General features: G+C 38.9%; 1 protein-coding gene across 11 annotated transcripts in view; it reads left to right on the forward strand.

Moving 5' to 3' along the window:
- Nucleotides 1-18,830, forward strand: part of RALYL (RALY RNA binding protein like) — a 402,380-nt gene that overhangs the window by 366,807 nt on the left and 16,743 nt on the right. For 7 of the 11 annotated variants that reach the window (XM_069779585.1, XM_069779591.1, XM_069779583.1 and 4 more), the window contains 4 exons: nt 992-1,155; nt 1,661-1,741; nt 9,646-9,759; nt 14,343-14,521. In XM_069779585.1, coding sequence (XP_069635686.1) covers nt 992-1,155; nt 1,661-1,741; nt 9,646-9,759; nt 14,343-14,521 — 538 coding nt within the window. The remainder of the gene's footprint in view (nt 1-991; nt 1,156-1,660; nt 1,742-9,645; nt 9,760-14,342; nt 14,522-18,830) is intronic. The other 4 variants (XM_069779593.1, XM_069779592.1, XM_069779589.1 and 1 more) reach the window with 1 other exon arrangement.

Genomic DNA, 18,830 nt, shown 5'->3' on the forward strand with positions numbered 1-18,830 from the left:
TCTGTTTTCAAATGTGTATCTATCTGCCCAGCTGGGTGACAGTAGTCAGAATTGTCAAAATTAAACATGCAGTTATAAATTTCCATAATTACTAGTTGCAAGTATCATTTGAAAGAAACTCAGGAATATTTTGTGAGAATGTTGCTTGTCCCTCTGCTTCAATCTCTGAATTGGAAATAATTTTCTGAACTTATTTCTCCTGACCTGTCATATTCAGAGCCCACAGCTTTTATGTTCTAAATATATCTGTAGCTTTGATCACTTTTTCTACTGCCTTTATTTTCTTCTACACAGGTTGTTTAGCTGCTGTCAACAACATTGTTTTTAGGAGTGGGGTATTCTGTTTGGAAACACTAGTTCATTTTGGTTGTAGAGTATCTTTTATTGACTATAGTGGTAATTCTCTGAATATCTACTTGCTACAGTGGTTTTGGTTTGAACAAAACCTTTTTTTTTATTAAGCATGCCTGGGTATTTTAGTGATTCTACATCAGTTCATTCTTCAGTAAAAAGAACATATGCTGGGACCTGTTTCCTATGCATTCAGAAGGACATACAGGTCCCTCACTGTATTTCTTTTTCTATCCTTAAGAATAGCAGATAGAAAACTAGACTTTAAGCCATGCATGTAATAAAGGAACTGAAATGTCACCACAACAAAATGTACTGCTGTTAGTTGTGTGCAGTGAAATGATGTGGACCTGTGGAAAGCAGGTTATGGATTTTCCATACTGCAAATAAGAGAGTGCCATAACGCATCCCTCACTTAAATTACACAAAAAACTGAACTATGCACTGGTCTGTGACTGAAATCTGAATATGGCACTTAATGTGCATAGGTCCTTGAAATCTAATTTGACTGTGATATAAAGTGATAATGGTTTCAAAGGGTAATTTTCTCAAAGATAACATGAAAATTTAGTTGACAGGGCTTCCATGACAAGAAATCACAGAAGGTTTTATGGAGTCCAGCTGACTTAATCTTTTCTAGGTTGTTTGATTACCATGGCCGTGTTCCCCCACCACCCCGTGCAGTGATTCCACTGAAGCGTCCTCGTGTGGCTGTAACAACAACTCGCAGAGGCAAAGGGGTTTTCTCCATGAAAGGAGCATCACGATCCACCTCAAGTGGGGCTTCTTCCTCAGGATCCAAATGTGAGTTGCTCATATCAGTTGGATATTATTGAAACAATGATCCTAGTAATTTCTGCAAGCAGACAGCTTCCACTATATAGCTCTGTTGCAGTCATTTCCTAGCCTCAAATCTCCTATCATCTTGACTGCTTATGCACCATAAGGTCTTGTGAACACCTGCTAATAAAGCAAAGCTAATAATCTTATTAGAGGCATACTGATTGCTGTTGAGACTTGAGGATTATATGTTACCTGGTGGGAGGTGGGCTGGAGGGACTGGGGGAGGTTGGGTTGTGTGTGCTTTTTTTGCCAGATTCTTTTGAGGGTAAAAAGAGGCAAAGTGTCTTTGCCTGTTCTAAAGGGAGTCCAAAACAGGATTAGCAACTTGGGGTTATTCAACCCTTCTTTAGTAAGTTGGCCTTAGAAGAGCTGATGCACAATAGGCATTTCCTTCTCCATGCTCTCCAAGCTCCCCACCCCATAGTATGTCCTGGGAACTTCATCTTCCTCTTCATGCATCTTTCAGCACCCACCTGCCTTCCCCTGCCCCTTATGTGGAGTGATACTGTCCTTGGAAGCGTCACTGGAAGAGGAAGAGAAAGATCAGGTAGGGATCAGATATTAGAAAGAATGAAGGGACTTCAGTAAGATATTTGCAGTACCAGACTGGCCAACAGAGCATCATGCTGTCTTACACACAACCACGAAATAAGTAAATCCACCAACAGTACATCTTACTGCAAGAGGGGTTAATTATAGCATCGACATGAGGCTGCTTGAATAACATATCTAAATCTCACACACTAGCTTCTAACAAAGATGGACCTCTAGTGAGCCCACTAGGATCCATTCTTCATCCTATTCTATGAACTGATGTTATGAGACACCTTGACAGAAAACATGTAATAAACATGCCTGTAACTGAAAGAATGGAAATGTGATAAACAGCGCTAAAGATAACGTTTTACACTGAGGAGCAAGGAGCTCAAGCCATTCCTTGGAAAGGATGATGTTCTAAGAAAGGCTCTGCTGGCTGTACAGTTGAATCACACACAAGTCTCCAGTGAATGAATTGGCTAAATGCCCATTTCCAATAATGGGAGCTTTGATACCTAGCACACAGGAAGACATCTAAATTTAGGTGTCATATTATGGATCTCACTTACACCTTATGAGGATGTCTGGGAGTAGCAATACTTCCTTTGTTCTCTGGAGGATGTACATGAGTCTAGACATTTTCACACACTTCTTGAACTAATCCATAGCTACTTTTTGTCTTTCCTCAATACTTAAATAATGAATTATGATTCCATATATTAATTTAAAAGAAAGCATACAGCTCAAGATCTTCACTTTAGTAGACTTAGAATTTAAATTATTTTGTTAGTCTTTTCCAGCGCTTGAGTCTTTGGGTTTTCACACAGTGAATCAAAGCTTTAGTAAGTATATACACTTACAGATTCATTCTCTAGATCTCCTTTGTTCATCCTTTACTGTTGTCTTATCCATATGAAAAGTTAGTAGTATCAGTGCGTTCAATTCACTAATTGTCCTAAAGCATGGTCTAATAAGAATGTGCTTTTGGTACTCACTTTGCCTTGAGAAGATGAACTATGTTCAGATAAGTTTTTATATATATATTTCTAATTGTCCAGAACAAGAATAACTCCAAAATTCTTCTAGAGAGCTGAGGACCTTAGTATATCCCAATAGATGTCAAGAAAATCTCTCACCCAGAAATCTGGATTTTCATTGTAGTGAATGGGACAGAGCATATTACATTAACATATAGATATCTGTTCCTCAGAATAATCAGCAAATATGCTTTTTTATTCTGCATTTCAGAAAATGTTTTGTAATACTGCGTCAGGACTTAAGTAATGCATAACGTAGATTATAGGATTCAACCCTAGCCTGAGTACCTATAGCCACTTGCTATAAGACCTCCAAAACACTGTCTGCATAACATGGCAAATGTTGCAGAACCTGTAAATTATTTAATGGAAGTGCAATCAGGAGTGTAGAGATCCTAACAGACAGTGTTATGCCCTGGTGAAAGTATCCTTCAATGTATTCAGGTGTAATGTGAATTCTAAAAATGTCAGTCCTAGAGCTCCAGGTGACAAGATCATCTGTGGATCCAGCTCTTTAACACTGAAGGGAGAGCTGCAAGATGCATCACTAAAAACATGGGCTGACACTTTGACCCCTGTTGGGTTTCCACCCTCAGTTCTTTACAATGGCAATTGGAACACAACTGCAGAGACTATTTATCATGCTGGAATAAATTGCAGAAAATATTCTTTCTGCATGCAGCACACCTTTAAAAGGAGTCAGACACACAGTACACAGACTTTCATGCTTGATTTCCCCATAGAATTACTTCCCTTTTTGTCAAGTCCAACAGGCAAATCATAAAGGTAGAAACATGATTTTGTTGACTTGGACAGGGATGTAATCAGCTTATTGTAAGACGTTTATCAGAGAAATAACTGAGCCATTCCCTTAGGGGCTTCAAGTTGGAAAGTAGAGAATATGTGTTTTCTGGCTTCTTTTGCCATTTTCTTGGAAAAGTTGATCACATTGAATTGGCGGATGAAGCAATTTAATATTTTGTTGCCCCTCACTCTACACTGCTAATTTGAACTCCTTGAACTAATGCACTGTTGATTCTAATTGTAATTTATTGCTAGTTAAATAAAGGATCTCTTCAATAAGGAGAAATATAGTTTGTGGGAAGGAAGCTATTTTGGATTTTAATGAATTCAAGACTATAAAACAGCTTACTTGCAGGTTCAGAATTAACTATGTCAAAACAGTATTGCCTATACTTGAAAGATTTCACCTCTAGCAAATAGCAAAACTCTCGTGAGATCACATCCCCTAACAGACTTTTCAGATTCAAGTAGAAATCTCATGGGCATAACTATTCTCATAGCTGTTCTCCACACTCAGACTGGATCCAGAAAATGAACGCATACATGTAGTATTAAAGGTCAGAACATAGGGGACCCCTCAGTGAAATTACCGGGATTAGAGAGACTCACTTCTGAAAACCAGCAATCCAAAAACAGAGGTTTGTTGTAGCACACAGCAAAGATGTTATAAAAACTTAATACCAAAAATGCCTTGCTCAATGATGAGTACATTTGAAAACAAGAGGAAAACACTAAACACATTTTTTATACCCTGTGTGCTTGAGATTAAGGAGTAGACACTTAAGATGTTACAATATATACTGAATTATGCCTTTAAATTAATTCATTTCGAAGCATAGTTTATATTTAGCTTCACCAGCTAACCCATTTTTCAGTGAAATCTAAAGTAATAAATATGATAAAATATTTTATATTAAACATGAAAAGCTTAGATAAAATACATGACATTTCTTTCCAAAGAAATCTGAATCATGCTTTGTGGATGAATCAATTTGTAGTTATGGCAAAAAATGTTTCACAAATATAGCTGTAATTCAACAGCAGCACTTTCATTTCTAAAAATGTGATTGACCTCAATTTTAAATCTCTTGTTTTGATCTGGATGCAGTTCATCTCCTTTGGTGCTAGATGCTTCAATGAAAGATGCATTCTGGAAGGCCTTTGTATTCCTGGCAGAGGGCTAGAAAGGGTCACTGAATCTAATTCCTTACTGTTGCAAGTAGCTGCATCATCTAATCCTTTAAGCTCCATCTTAAAGCTAGTTAGGGTTTGGGTTTTTTCTATCTCCGTTTCTTCTAATTTCCAGATTAAATTTGTTTCTCATTTGTTCATATCTGTTTGTTGTGCCAACACTGTCTTAGCCTAAAAGTTTTATTTCCTTATGCCTTCTTTTGACTCGGGCAAACAAGCAAAACTCTTCTGTTCACACTACAGGCTTTCCATTCTTATGGTCATCTTCATGGCCCTTCTCCCCACATACCTGCTAGAATTCCATGGCTCAACCTGTACACACTATTCCAGATGAGGTCTCACCAGGTCCTTGTACAACGAACGGCATTGTACTTTCCCATCTTTAGCAATACATCATTTGACACATCCTAGCACTGCATTTTCTTTCTCATGGCTGCATTAAAGTGATAGCCTATTGTCAACCTAAGATTACAACTACACCCAAGGATAATTCTGTCACTGTCTTTTTCCACTGATGATCTTCGAAGTTAAGAGTAGGAGTTCTGCTGTTAGTCAATCAAATGTAGGACTTTTTTTGCAGTGCAATTACATTTCATCTTTTTTCTAATGTAGCATTCCTTAAAGTCACCTGGATCCTCCTTCCATTCCAGTTCACTCTGAATAGATGATACCTTTCAATTTCATGTCATCAGCAAATTTCACCTGTTTATTTACTTTTTTGCATCAAAGATGTTGAAGATCTTTAGCCATTTTGCTGCCAGTGCTTGAGGAATTTCATTAGTAATTTCTTTCCCTTTCAATACATGCACTTCTGTCACCGGCTGGCCTTTGCTTATCTGCTAATAGGTAAAAAAAAAGCAGTAAGCTACTTTATTTTCCTATTCTGTTACTCAAAAGCAGATGAACAGATATTTTGGACACATGCAGCTCTGGTTTCATGTTTATCAACTGCTTTATTTCTTGCCCAAGATCAATTTAAAAAAAAAAAAAAAATCCGTGAAGGTTTAAGAGAGAATTTATATACTCAAAGCAGGACACCTGAAGTACAGTATTTAGAGTCTCCACATTTTGACATTGTCACAACACTGTGCTTAAAAAGCCTAAAGTTCTTCTCAAGCTCTACACTACAGAATCACAGAATGGTTGAGGTTGGAAGGGACCTTACCTCTGGAGCTCATCTGGTCCAACTGCCCTGCTCAAGCAAGGTCACCTCCGCTAAGTTTCCCAAGACTGTATCCAGATGGCTTTTGAATATCTCCAAGGATGGAGACTCCACAGTCTCTCTGAGCCACCTGTACAAGTGTTTGACGACCCTCACAGAAAAAAAAAAAAAAAAAAAAAGGTTTTTCTTGTGTTTAGATGGAATTTCACATGCTTTAATTTGTGCCAATGGTCTTTGACGTGTTAGTGGGCACTACTGAGAAGAGCCTGGCTTTGTCTTCTTCATTCCCTCTTGTACTGGGGAGCCCAGAACTGGACACAGTACTCCAGATGTGGCTTCACAAGTGCTGAGTAGAGGGGTGTGAAGGTTTTGGCTGGGATAGAGTTAATTTTCTTCATAGTGGCTAGTATGGAGCTATGCTTTGGATTTTTGCTGGAAACAGTGTTGATACTTCAGGGATGTTTTAGCTATTGCTGAGCAGTGCTTACACAGCATCAAGGCCTTCTCTGTTTTTCATGCTGCCCTGCCAGCAAGTAGGCTGGCAGTGCACAAAAACTTGGGAGGAGACACAGCTGGGACAGCTGAGCCCAGCTGACCAAAGGGATATTCCAGACCACATGACGTCATGCTCAGCAATAAACTAGGGGGAAGGTTGGCTGGGGGCTGCTCCTCGGGGACTGGCTGGGCACTGGTTGGTTGGTAGTGAGCAATTGTTTTCATTCACATCACTTGTCTTTCTTGGGTTTTATTTCTCTCTCTTTGTTATTTTCCTTTACATTACATTCATTATTATTATTATTATTATTATTATTATTATTATTATTAAATTATTAAGCTGTTCTTATCTCAACCCATGAGTTTTCTCACTTTTACCCTTCCAATTCTCTTTCCTTCATCTTGGGGGGGGGGGGAGGGTGAGCAAGCGGCTGCATGGTGCTTAGTTGCTGGCTGGGGTTAAACCATGACAAGGGGAAGGATCATGTCCCTGAACCTGCTGGCAACACTCCTCCTAATGCATCCCAGGATGTTGATGGCCTTCTTTGTCACAAGGGTGTATTGCTGGCTCATAGTCAGCTTGTTGTCCATCAGGACCTTTCATAATTTGTCTTCAGTAATTGCTGCTTACTACAGAAATATCCAGTACAATATAACTGAGAGTGAAATTTCTCTAGGAGAATGATTTTGAAGATTTGTACAATTCCATACAAATTAAGACAATAAGCAACTCAAATAGTTACACCATCACAATGTTGGAAACAGGGTGGAAATTTGGATCTTGTGCAGTTTTGTTGAAAATCTTTCCCTTTTTTTCTTTCAGTCTTTTTTAGTGTTAACTTGAAGTGATTGATTGTATGATGAAATCACCTCATTAAATGTGAATGATAAGTTGCAGATTCAGTGACCAAAGCTTGAGGAAACAGTTTTGGCATGGGGGAATTTTGCAAGGTAGCAATAAAGCTCCTCAGTCATTTACAGCATCTTTCTTTGTTATTGAATCCTCACTGTTGTTTCTGTGTTCCCCCTGGTGCAGTCTTCTTCCCAAACTGGTTTCTCACTGCGACACCACAGGGAAGACCCTGTGAAGCAGAAGGTTTGACCTAAGTTGAACAGTGACCCTATGTATGTGGCCTGTTTCCTTACCAAACTCAGAAGTGCAAATGTTTTCTGCTTTGTTTTTTAGACTGGGAACAAATACCTTTAGGTCCTTGCAGTGTCACTTCTGACATTTGACCTTTTAGCCTTGGCAAGCCTGCAGTTTGCCAGTCAAGGGAGAACCTCTAACACAACAGCTTGGCTGCACAGGATATGTTGCCAGCTGGCTTCATAGCAGGTTGCTGCAAACACTTAGCATTCCTCATTGGACAGATTCACACTATTTCACCCTGGAATCTGCACCACTTTGCTATTCCAGCATGGACCAGCCATTGCCCCTGGGGAAGCAGTAACCTTCTAAATATACAGTTGTCAGAATCTTAACATTTTGTTACAGATCTGGGGGATTGGACAGTGACCCGTTATTTCCCTAAGAACATTTTAAGACATTGCTCTATAAATATACAGAATAATTCCAACAAATACTGTATAGGATATAACGGTCCAGCACAAAGGTTACTTTCAAGTTTTCTTTTCTAAGTCCTACCATTCATTCAATATGAAATCAGAGGTTTCAGCCTATGATAGTGTGAGATATGCAATTTCCAAATATGAGCACATGATTAAACAAGTTCATTACTGAATATAGCAACCTACTGCCTTTAGCTGACTTGTTATAACTATAATGCGTATGACCCAAACCCTACTATAAAAAGCCTTTGTTTCAACCTCAGTGAATGTGCTCCAAGTTTGCAATAAGGCTGATTTTGAAGCAGACACATACTCATTTACTGCCACTGAAGCAGGCAGTAGTTTGCCTGCACACTTCAACAAATTTTGGCTGTCCAATAAAACATACCCATGAGACGCCATGATGAAATACATGCCCAAGAGTCAATGAACGGGACTGATATGGCCAGATGCAGCCAGGAGACCCTCTGGACAGAAAGGGAACATGTCCTTCTCCATGGCAGAATATCCCTTTTCCCAGACTTACTAAGGGCCCTCCCATTGCTCTGGACACACACACCAAAGTCAATGCATATCCTACTCCAGCAACAATAAGGATGGATGAGTAATACCGCTCAGTGCTCTTCCATTGCCAGTCCCTCACAGTTGAAGGTGATGGTCCATTTCTTCCTACAAGAATTGTATAGCTGTGTTACCTACTCCTGACCTTTATAAATGGCTTTTTTTTCCCATGCTAGCACAGGGATCCCATTTTCTTCTCTTGGCCTTTTCAACATTATATCCTAGCATAGACAGGGCAAGTGGATTTGTTTGGACTATCTTCTGAGCATAAAAACATGTCCTGATAATGCCATAATAATGAGGTCATTCATGAGTACTGCAGTGCTGCTTCTTCTGAAGCCAAAACACCTCCAAAGCCATTAGTCCTTCTTACGTTAGACAATGGGAGTGCAATAATGAACATAATTGAAGAGTAATGCAATGCAACAAAGATTTGGAAACTTCAGATCTTAATTTATAGGCATTGCCTCCATGTGCCTGGATGTGATCATAAAAAGAAATATTTTCATATGTTATCCACAGCTGGAAAAAGTACAAGAAATTACCAGAACTGAAAGCTTTTGAAGCAATAATACTTAACACCTATTGCAATGAAGTTGTTGGCTGGAACATAATATTGCATTCCTGGCTGCCCTAACATTTATGTTACCAGTCACTCTTGTTGAAAAATACTGACTGCTACTGTGAAGGATCTTTTTATTATTGTTGCTATTATTACAAAATAGTCCAGCAAAATAGCATTGCAAGACTGTGAACTGTCTGTCATATTTGAATCATTCTTTCACTATAGGTTGTTTTTTAGTAAAAGTTACTTGGATTTACTAAGAATGCCTTTAAGGTGTTTTGCCTGAAGTGCTTATTACAGAGCAATACACCTCACATAACCTTTTGCCATTAGGGCTTAGAATGCTGTGATTTCCTAGGATTCAGCGTTTTTAACTAACAGTGTTCATTTTAGAAGTTAAATCTCTAAAAATACTGACAGAAATGAGAGAGTAGACTTTGTACTAGAGGAAAGAAAAAAACATGTTTTGTTCATGGGGGGCTGCAAATAAATTTTATTTCATGTTTTGCATCTTTGCTCTCTTTCCACAGTGAAATCAGACGAGTTGCAAACAATCAAGAAGGAATTAACCCAAATCAAAACAAAAATTGACTCCTTGCTAGGGAGACTGGAAAAGATTGAAAAGCAGCAAAAAGCTGAAGCAGGTAGGTGAAAGCAATTTGTAGTCAAATGAATTAAATTAGAACCTAGTTATCAGTCAAGCAGACTGAAAGCCTTCCAGAAATTTTGCTACATAATAGAGGCCTGAAGCAAGGTAAATTAACTCTCAGGTAGAACTATGGGAGGATAAATTAATATTCTTCACAGAGCATGTAACATCATTTCAAGAACTGTTTTCTATGGTGTAGGGGGCAGGGTGGAGATTCTTCCTAGATGTTCTGGAAACAAAATATCACTAAAGAATTGACTGGACAGAATTAAGTTAGAGGTTGATGACCTTGGGGATGCTTGTGCTATCTACATTAAGAATTATTAGATGGTCTATGTCAGGAATTATTGCCTGGGCAATAGGCAATAGTCACAAGTTGCAGCAAGGGAAATTTCTGTTTGATATAAGGAAAAGAGATGCAACTAAGCGGTATGGCAGGTTGCCCAGAGAGACTGTAGCAGTGCCATCCTTGGAGACGTCCAAAACTCATTGGGTCAAGGCCCCATGGACCTGGACGAAACTTTGAGTCTGGCCCTGCTTTGAAGAGGGGTTGGACTTGGAGAGTCCAGAGATCCCTTCCAACCTAAGCTATTCTGTGAAGCTGTGGCGTCTCTGGAAAACCAGACGCATCTCTAGTTCAGCTTTTCTCTGGCTTGAAATGTTTGAGGCAACCTTAGGAACGACAAAATCCAACACTGCTTTTTAATTTAATCAAGACCTTTTTTTCTATCATTGTAGTGATCATTTTGTTAGCTGAATGATCTCACCTGGCAGCACTTTAAAACCATGCTGAGAAGTTATAAGGGATTTACAAGGTTGTATTTTCACAAGGGTATATGTTGAAAACAATCTCAATTCTTACCACTGTCTGTGGAATTTTCTTGGCTATTTCATTATAAATCACATGGTATAACTCTGTACAGGAGCTGTGTACTAGCAAACTCATTTTGATGAAAGCCAGTGGGGAAATGGAAGCCTTATCTCATGAAAAATCTGAATGATCCTTTTTTTTTCTCCCCTCCATTCTCTGATGAAAACCTTTTATGTATTTTGTGTCAAATGTGTGAAAAAAACTCTGCCTCAGAATCCACAGCTGCCTGTGTGTCTGGGCACTCAGATTTATGCCCTTTTCCTAACTCAAATCAGTTACGTGAAGCTAAAAAGACCCAACAGGACACATAAAGACAGTTCCATCAAGACTATCTAAAACGTTGGTGGGAATTAGCAGTCAAGGTTCATGAACCTGACACAGGCAAAATAGATATTTAGATCTGGATCCTTCCTGTTCCCAAGTGCCTGCCCTATTTCCTGATCTATTGTGATGGTATCTCTCTGAACCCAGAAGTTTCCTGCTATTCCAAAATAACTCTAATGAACATCTTCCTAGGGCAGAACACTACAGAAAAATATTTTGTGGTTAACAAATTAAAAAACAAATTAAAAACAAAAACAAACAAACAAACAAAAAAAACCAGAAAACAGGCAACCAAAGCCAACTCTTAAAAATAACTTACCTTTTATTTACAATCATTTTCTAAGTTGACAGACCAGGACCAATCCCTCAGCTGCTATAGTTTACCCCAAAAATGAGTTGACTGGTTTTTTTCAAGTCTAAGGTAAACCATTAGTACAGAGTATGATTATCTCTTTCAGGAGAACCATACACAATATGTACTCATTATATTCTATTTTGTACTTTATGTAAGTTAGATAAAAGTTGGTATAATCAGTGAAGATATAATTGCAAGGCACTCCATTGAATCACTTGTGTACTGAAATACCCTGAGATTGTGCATCCCTGCTTCAGGGAACTTTTATATAAAATCCATTACTATGCAAAACAACCTCCATGTCATTGTACTTTGATATCCAATTTTCACGTCTGCTAAAGGACTGTAGTGAACTCATTTAAATAAAAATCAGCTCAAAGAGGAAAACGTTGATTTGTATTGAATCATACTGTTATGTCTTTTGAAGACAAGCAGTGAATAATATCCTCAGAGATTAAAAACTGGTTTCAAATTGTTGATATTTTAAAACATCAGGTGCAGAACCTATCCCCCATATTCTTTGCCTCTCATCGGAGAGTGTGAGGAGAAAAAACCCCTCAGAGATACCAGTAAACCTGGATCCTCATTTAAGTCTCCTGAGCTGATGAAGAGGGTTATGCAGCCTGGGTGACTCATTTGCAGATGATCGCTTCCTCAGCTAAAAGATTTGTGTAAGATAAAGCTACATCAGTAGCTGAACTATTTCATTTATGATGTCAGATGTTAGATGATGTTCCTTCTTTACAGTTTGGCAATATTATTTCCTACTTTCCTTTGCCAGAAGGTGTGGCGTCACTAAGACTGGGATCAGAGAGGATCTATGTCTCATTTACACCAAACAAAAATCAAGCCATCATCTTGCCCTTCTGGTTTCTTAAGTTTGCATCACTCTTATCAAGAATATTCAATTATTAATCTTAAAAGTTATACATCTGGAGGAATGTGAAAGGTTAAACAGACAAGCTGGACAAGCTCAGTGCATACATTGGTTACTGCTCTACACCTGTGTGAAAACTCTCCTTACAGTGACAGTTGATATTCTCTCTTTTACTATTGTCAGCCCCTGACCACTCCAATAGGGGGAAATATAGATAAGAGGATTTCCTCTACATAGGGAAACTGCAGAAATAGCTCCTTTGCTTGTAAAAAACTGAATCAGGAAGCCAAGGATAAGAAGCTGTTCCGATGTGAAAAAATTGTTAGAGGAGACTGTTCTCCCTGTAATATCAGAGGTGGGTGCTGAAAGGTAGGATCTTAAGTTTAGCTTCTCAGAAGAGCCCAAAAGAGTTAGATGCTGACCTGGTATTTTAGACTCCTCTGAGGAACCCAGTCTATGTTCTCATTCAGACAATTAAGTAAGTGACCTAATTTTTTAGCAGCTGTATCCTAAAAGTTTCCCCATTTAAATATATTAAGCCTGTAATTTCAGGAACCGTTTTTGAAAGCCTTGACTAAAGTTGATTCAGTTGTCACTGCCACAGCTGGGTTAATCTCAGAAGTGGCTTGAGGCAGAAGGTGGTGGGGCAGGACATAGTAAGCAAAGCTGATTCAATCCACATTTCCCTGAGTAGTAAGGCAAGTAACACAGTGACTTACAACTAGCATGGTTTTGTGTAGAGCACCTTACCAATACATGATGAGGCTCCATGGGCTGAATCTTCTTCTAATATGCATAACTACAGTGCTGTTGAAGCAGTTAGATAAGATGACTTTTTATTCTTTAAGTCCAAGAATCTTTCTGAAGGAATTACGTGACTAAGGGAGAAAAGCTTAATTGTTCTAGATCTTCAGTAAATGGATTTGAAAATGAGGGACTAGAGACTAACAAAGACTGAAGACGTGAAAGCAAGTTGCAAAATAAATGTGCAGACATAGAAGGAAAAACAAGTGTCTTGGTTTAAGACTATGATACAGAAAAGTACGAGCAGATTTGAATATTATATGCAGCTGGTAACAATTTATAGTAAAATGATAATATATTCACAGAGTTGAAAAATATAGAGCTTCACAGGCAATCTGCAGATTCATTGGCTGACCAACGAGATAAGTGATGCAATACTAGTGTTACAAAACAGTCAATATAACAAAGAAAGAAATGCTTTTGTTCTAGAAATTGGACCATTGATGGGTATTGTCACCCTCAGACTGAAAAGACATTGGTATTCCAGCTACATGCAACTAATTCTCTGGCCTGTATTCACTTTGAGTACATAAAGCTTTTCATTTAAACTCCTGGTGTACATAGGAATAAGACTGATCCCTCCAACCACTCTTCTGGCCAGTCTGCCTCTGACATTCCTCCCTCAGTCCTCCTCTGGATTTCTGCTGGCTGGATGAAATTCCTCGGCGTATCCAGGAGTCTCACAATACATGATCACAACAATGCAGCTATCTGCAGTAAGCCAACCATGACAGATCCTCTGGGCCTCCATGGAAATGGTCTTTCTTTTCACCACTTTGCGGAAATTATAGGAAGCCTATATTTGGGTAATTGGAGGGAGACATTCTCTGGTTACCTCAGCACATTATACCAACGGGGAAAAACTGTTACTTTACTCCATAAAAAATATGTTCAGTTGTCTAGAAGGATTTGTTCATTATCTGTATGGTTGTTGAGATATATTCACAGCAAATTTATGCAAATCCTTGTTCACTTATTGGCAATTAACACTTCTTAGAGCATAGAGATTTATGTATTTCTCATTGGCTGCAGATAAATAAATATATAGCGACTACACCAACTGGATTCCCAAGGCAAAGCAAAGTCCAGAAAATCAAAAAGCTGGATCCACTGGTAAATCAAGCCTTCATCCACTGCATGGGATAGATGAGTGTGTATGGTTGACTTATGCATTAATTTTTGAAAACAAGGGTTTTGATCATATTTGCCTGGTAGATATTAACACACTGATTTTTACAAAGCTAGCACATGTGGAGATGGGAAGCTTAGTTTTTTTCCCCAGAGCACTTTTCTTTGCCACCAATAGGGAAGGTTACTGAATCTCTATAGAGTATCTTTTCCTTACAGAAGCTCAAAAGAAACAAATGGAAGACAATGCTGATTTGATTCAAGAGGAATGCATATCAGAGAATGCAGATAACTCTACAGAAGAGCCAATTGAAGGAGGGCCAGATGCAGATGGGGATGGAGAAGATATGACTGATGGGATAGAGGAGGATTTTGATGAGGATGGCAGCAATGAGCTGGTAAGGAATAATCATGCCATGTCTGTCTATACAGTTGCTACAAGTAACCACAGAGAAACAACAATCTGGGTTAACAAAATAAGCTTACAGCAGCACTGTGATGTTCTGCAACTAGTGCCTAGTCCTTCTTCATACACTGTAGTATCATTTAAGCATAGGGCCCTCTGAGGATAAACAAGAAAAATACATTTTACTACACTTGGTGATTTTAGAAAGGAAATGTACTTTAAATTGATTTACATTTATTATTTTACATTTACTGAAATGTAGGTAAGAAAGGAAAACATGGTGTGGTTTGGTTTTGGCCAGGGCGGGGAGGGTGTTAACTGGAGCATTTCAAAATTAAATAAGATTCTAGAATAGACAACTTTCTCATTTGTAAACCTGCGGTCCCCCATAATCTTCAGTCCCTGTCTTCCATGTGTATTATCTTCTGTAGTCTGTGTTGGCAGCTACAGATTTTTTTGATGCAAGGACTTTTCCTTAAGAAATGTTTGGGTTTTCAGCTTGATCCTGCAGATTTCATGAAATGCCCATCATGTTGTTAAACTTCTAAGTTCTTCTGGAAAAACATATTAAAAAATATTTTGAAAGCCAGGTTCATACTTTTTTGTTCATTCCTAATAAGAATGGATCAGTCACACTGTTTTAGACTCTATAATACTCTCCCTTTCTTCCCAGCTTTCATATACTTCTGCTGTGAGCAGAAATCACTTCTGATGCTCAATGTCACTGTTCCTGCTTGCTTTTTAACACACATTTAATCAAGTGTACACTGTAAAAATCATTCAGTGAAGCCAACAGAAGTCAGTCAGCAATGTGCACAGCTAAACCAACACGAAGTCTGGAGTAACAGGGCATGTGAATAACCAGTGTTTTGTACTGCTTACTGGAAATGCAATTTAAACCTACTGCTAATTTGAAGGTTTGTGTCCATTTAGCCAGCACAAGGCCCTTGTGAATTTATAAATCCTGAATAGCATTATGCCTAGGAGAAGCTATTACAACCTGAATCCCCTCATCTTTTAACACGTGATGTAGAATAGATGACATTATCACATTTTCTCAAAGGAACAGGTTCTCCTGTACAGATATGACGGACGTCTGCAAGAAGTTGCCACTCTGAATTTGTAGGAAGTTGAAATTTTGTAATGAATAAATAGTTGTAAATATAATATCCCACCATGGCTAATACCTGTTTGGCTGAAGTGATATTAGTAATAGGGGTGACCTCAGTTTAACAAGAGTTGTGGGTTTTGCACTAATTAGGTGTCATACTCCCTACTGCAGACAACTAAATGGAGAAGTTAAAGTACAGTATATTAGCCTCTGATTGTTCAGTGCTGTCATTTCACCCTGTGGGTATGACATATTTAGCATATATCTATACTATATAATGAAGCATGATGTAGAAGAGATTTTTCATCTAGCAAAGGCCTAAGCAGGAAACTTTCTGAAAAGCAAACAGCACAGGAAGACTTCATTAGCAGTGAAAGTCTGGAATCAGCACAGCAACATTTGCACACCACTGCTTCCAAGTTAAAAAGCGTTTCCAGGATTTATGTTATGGAATTAGTTGAAGTGCAGTGTGTTGCAGACACAGCTCCAAAGACAGCTCAGAAGTCTGAGACACACATCTAAGGCATGGTGGGGAACCAGCCCCGTTTTTTCTGTGTGCTATTACTGAGCCCCTTGAGTGCCGGGAGGAGGTGGCTCACTGCACATGGAGAGTGATGTCCTCTGCCTTGCACCCTAGCACTCATGAATTATATCTCCCCAGCCCTGACATGGTGGTAGCGAGGAAAGGGCAAGGAAGAGCACCTACATGCATCATCGCCGTCAGGTGCAGCCTGTCCCAATGCTAGGGCAGTAGAGCCCATCAGCCTCATGCCTTCCACCTTCCCAAATGCTGGGACTCTCTAGTCGAGAAGCCGGCAGTATTGTAGACTTTAAAGCTCAGAACCAAGATTGCCAGTGATGTAAAATCCTCGTGCTTTTCATCCTCCCTTGTCATTTTCTTCAAGCTTTGGAAGAGGCCACTTCACCTTATTTTTCCTCCCTGCTGCTGTGGGATAATAACACTTTCTTTTGCAAAGCCTAGGGAGACCAGCGAATGAAAAACTGCTACGGATGGGATAAAGGATTGCACTACAAAGGGTTACTTCGAAGAAATCTCAGGCAATGGGTGTTTCCCATGGAAAGGCAATTATAAATTGTACTGTACATCTTTCCTCCACAGTTTTTACCCAAATACTCAGCAGTATTGGCCAGTAACGTTATAACATGAAGCTGGTAGTTTATGATGCATCTTGTAATTCAGCCTGTTTTTCACTTATACTTACATATATTTATGTAGATATAATGGCCAATTCCTATAAGTTTTAATTTCTACTCCAATCACTGATAGCTGTGTAACTGGAAAGTCAATAAGAATGCTATCAAATATCTAGTGAATACACCAGTAGGAATACTTGGGATTTCAGTTTGCTTCTACCCATTCTGTGCCCTGCTATCTGGCATTACCCTCTGTTTTGTGAAAAGTAAAGTAGATAGATCAATAATCTTGTTATAAAACAGGAAGTCCTAACAGATGTTGTTCTCCTGTTTCATGAAAACTAAGTAATTTAGGAAAAAGAGCTGACTAATAGCAAATGTGTCATTTTGGAATGGAGCAAGTTACAACTCATATGAGGAAAAAAAAAGGTTTTTTAAGCATGAAAAGTGTTAAATGTGAAACAATTAGGACAAACTTCTCATGTGTAAAAACATAACCTTGGACTCAGAATAAAAAATACACCTCCAAAGGGCATTTTCTAATGAAATCTATAATCTTTTCACAATATAAAGCTAAAGGGATTTAGGATGATGATGAAAAAAATTCTTTTCTTTTATCACTAAGAGCAGCAGAGCAAATAGAAAAACATTTGAAATGGGCATAGCTAATCTTCTGAAGCCAGTTCAGCACCAAAAATTGGTTGTGAGTCTACTAGTCTGAAGAATATTATTAGAGGGAGAGAGGAACATGACTTAAATTTAGATCTTAACCTTTTTTGCAGTGCTTCATACTTACCTGTAAATCTCCCACCAAGCCATCTGCCAATAAACTGCCACAGGACTGTTGAACACAATACTGTTGTCTCTTTTTTTCCCCATCACCAGCCCTAAGGCTGTCAGTAAAGGAAAGTGTTCAATAAGGACAGACTTGCTGCCAGAGTCCAGATACTGCCAGAATGGAGCCTCTGAATCTGTGTATGTGGATCTTCATCTTTGGACTAGAGGACTCAAAACTATATTTCTTTCTCTATTTCTAATTCTTACTTGTAAAGGAAGTGACTATGCAGGATGTATGCTGTGGGTTTAGGTGGTAGGATCAGTTCTCTAAATTCACACACTGTCTATTCGGGGGAACAGGTTACTGCACATTAACTGAGTGATGGCAGCTATCCTCATGCCTGCTTTCAGCCTAGACCAACTGTAAAGAAATGTAAAGTAGTTTAGCCTGCAGTCTGCGTTAAGTCAGGCATGGATTTAAGGAGGCTTTAGCCTCTTCATTTGCCTGCCTGGCTGCACACACAAAAACACATCACATTCAACAGCTGCACACCTTCTTCATCCACCATTTAGATCAGGATGTTGTTCATTCCTGCGTTGTCATTTTCTATGGACTAAAGATGCACGCACAAACAGTTGTTACGGCTCAGCTGAAGTGTGAAAAAGTTTTACGCTGCAATAACTTGATTGCCCATCTAAACTCTAATTCAAGACATGCTGCATTTGAAGTATCTGCTGCAGTCATCAAACATCACCTCTTGGGAAAGTTTCTTTTGTACCAACTGTTTGCCCACAAACACCTCTCAGTAAGTGTCTCCAGTGCTACAGACATTCCAGCTTGAGGATCTTTTTAGAACAATCCCCAAAGACTTTTGCTGCACTGACATACTGAAGAGTTCTTTAAATGGTGATTTCAGATATATGATCTAGATATATGTACGGATATGTCAAACAGTTGACTTCAACTTGCTCAGTGAAGAGTGTCATACACTTCTTACGCACCTGCTCTTACACGGTGGTCTTCCACTCCCTCTTGTACAAGGGCATGCAATAATATATTGTAGCTATATATATGTAAAATAATCACTAACTTGGAATGTAGCTCCTGAGCTACTCAACTCATGTCATGTAACTGACCTTCAGAGGTAGCTGGAGTGGATGAAAACTTCAGGTCTGTTTGCTTTGCTCCCTTTAGATACAAAACCAAGTAGTTGGTTATCCCAGATTTTACTGGACCCATGAGTCAGGCTTTCCATCC

This window comes from Haliaeetus albicilla, chromosome 3, assembly GCF_947461875.1.
Source record: "Haliaeetus albicilla chromosome 3, bHalAlb1.1, whole genome shotgun sequence".
NCBI classification, from domain to species: Eukaryota; Metazoa; Chordata; class Aves; order Accipitriformes; family Accipitridae; genus Haliaeetus; species Haliaeetus albicilla.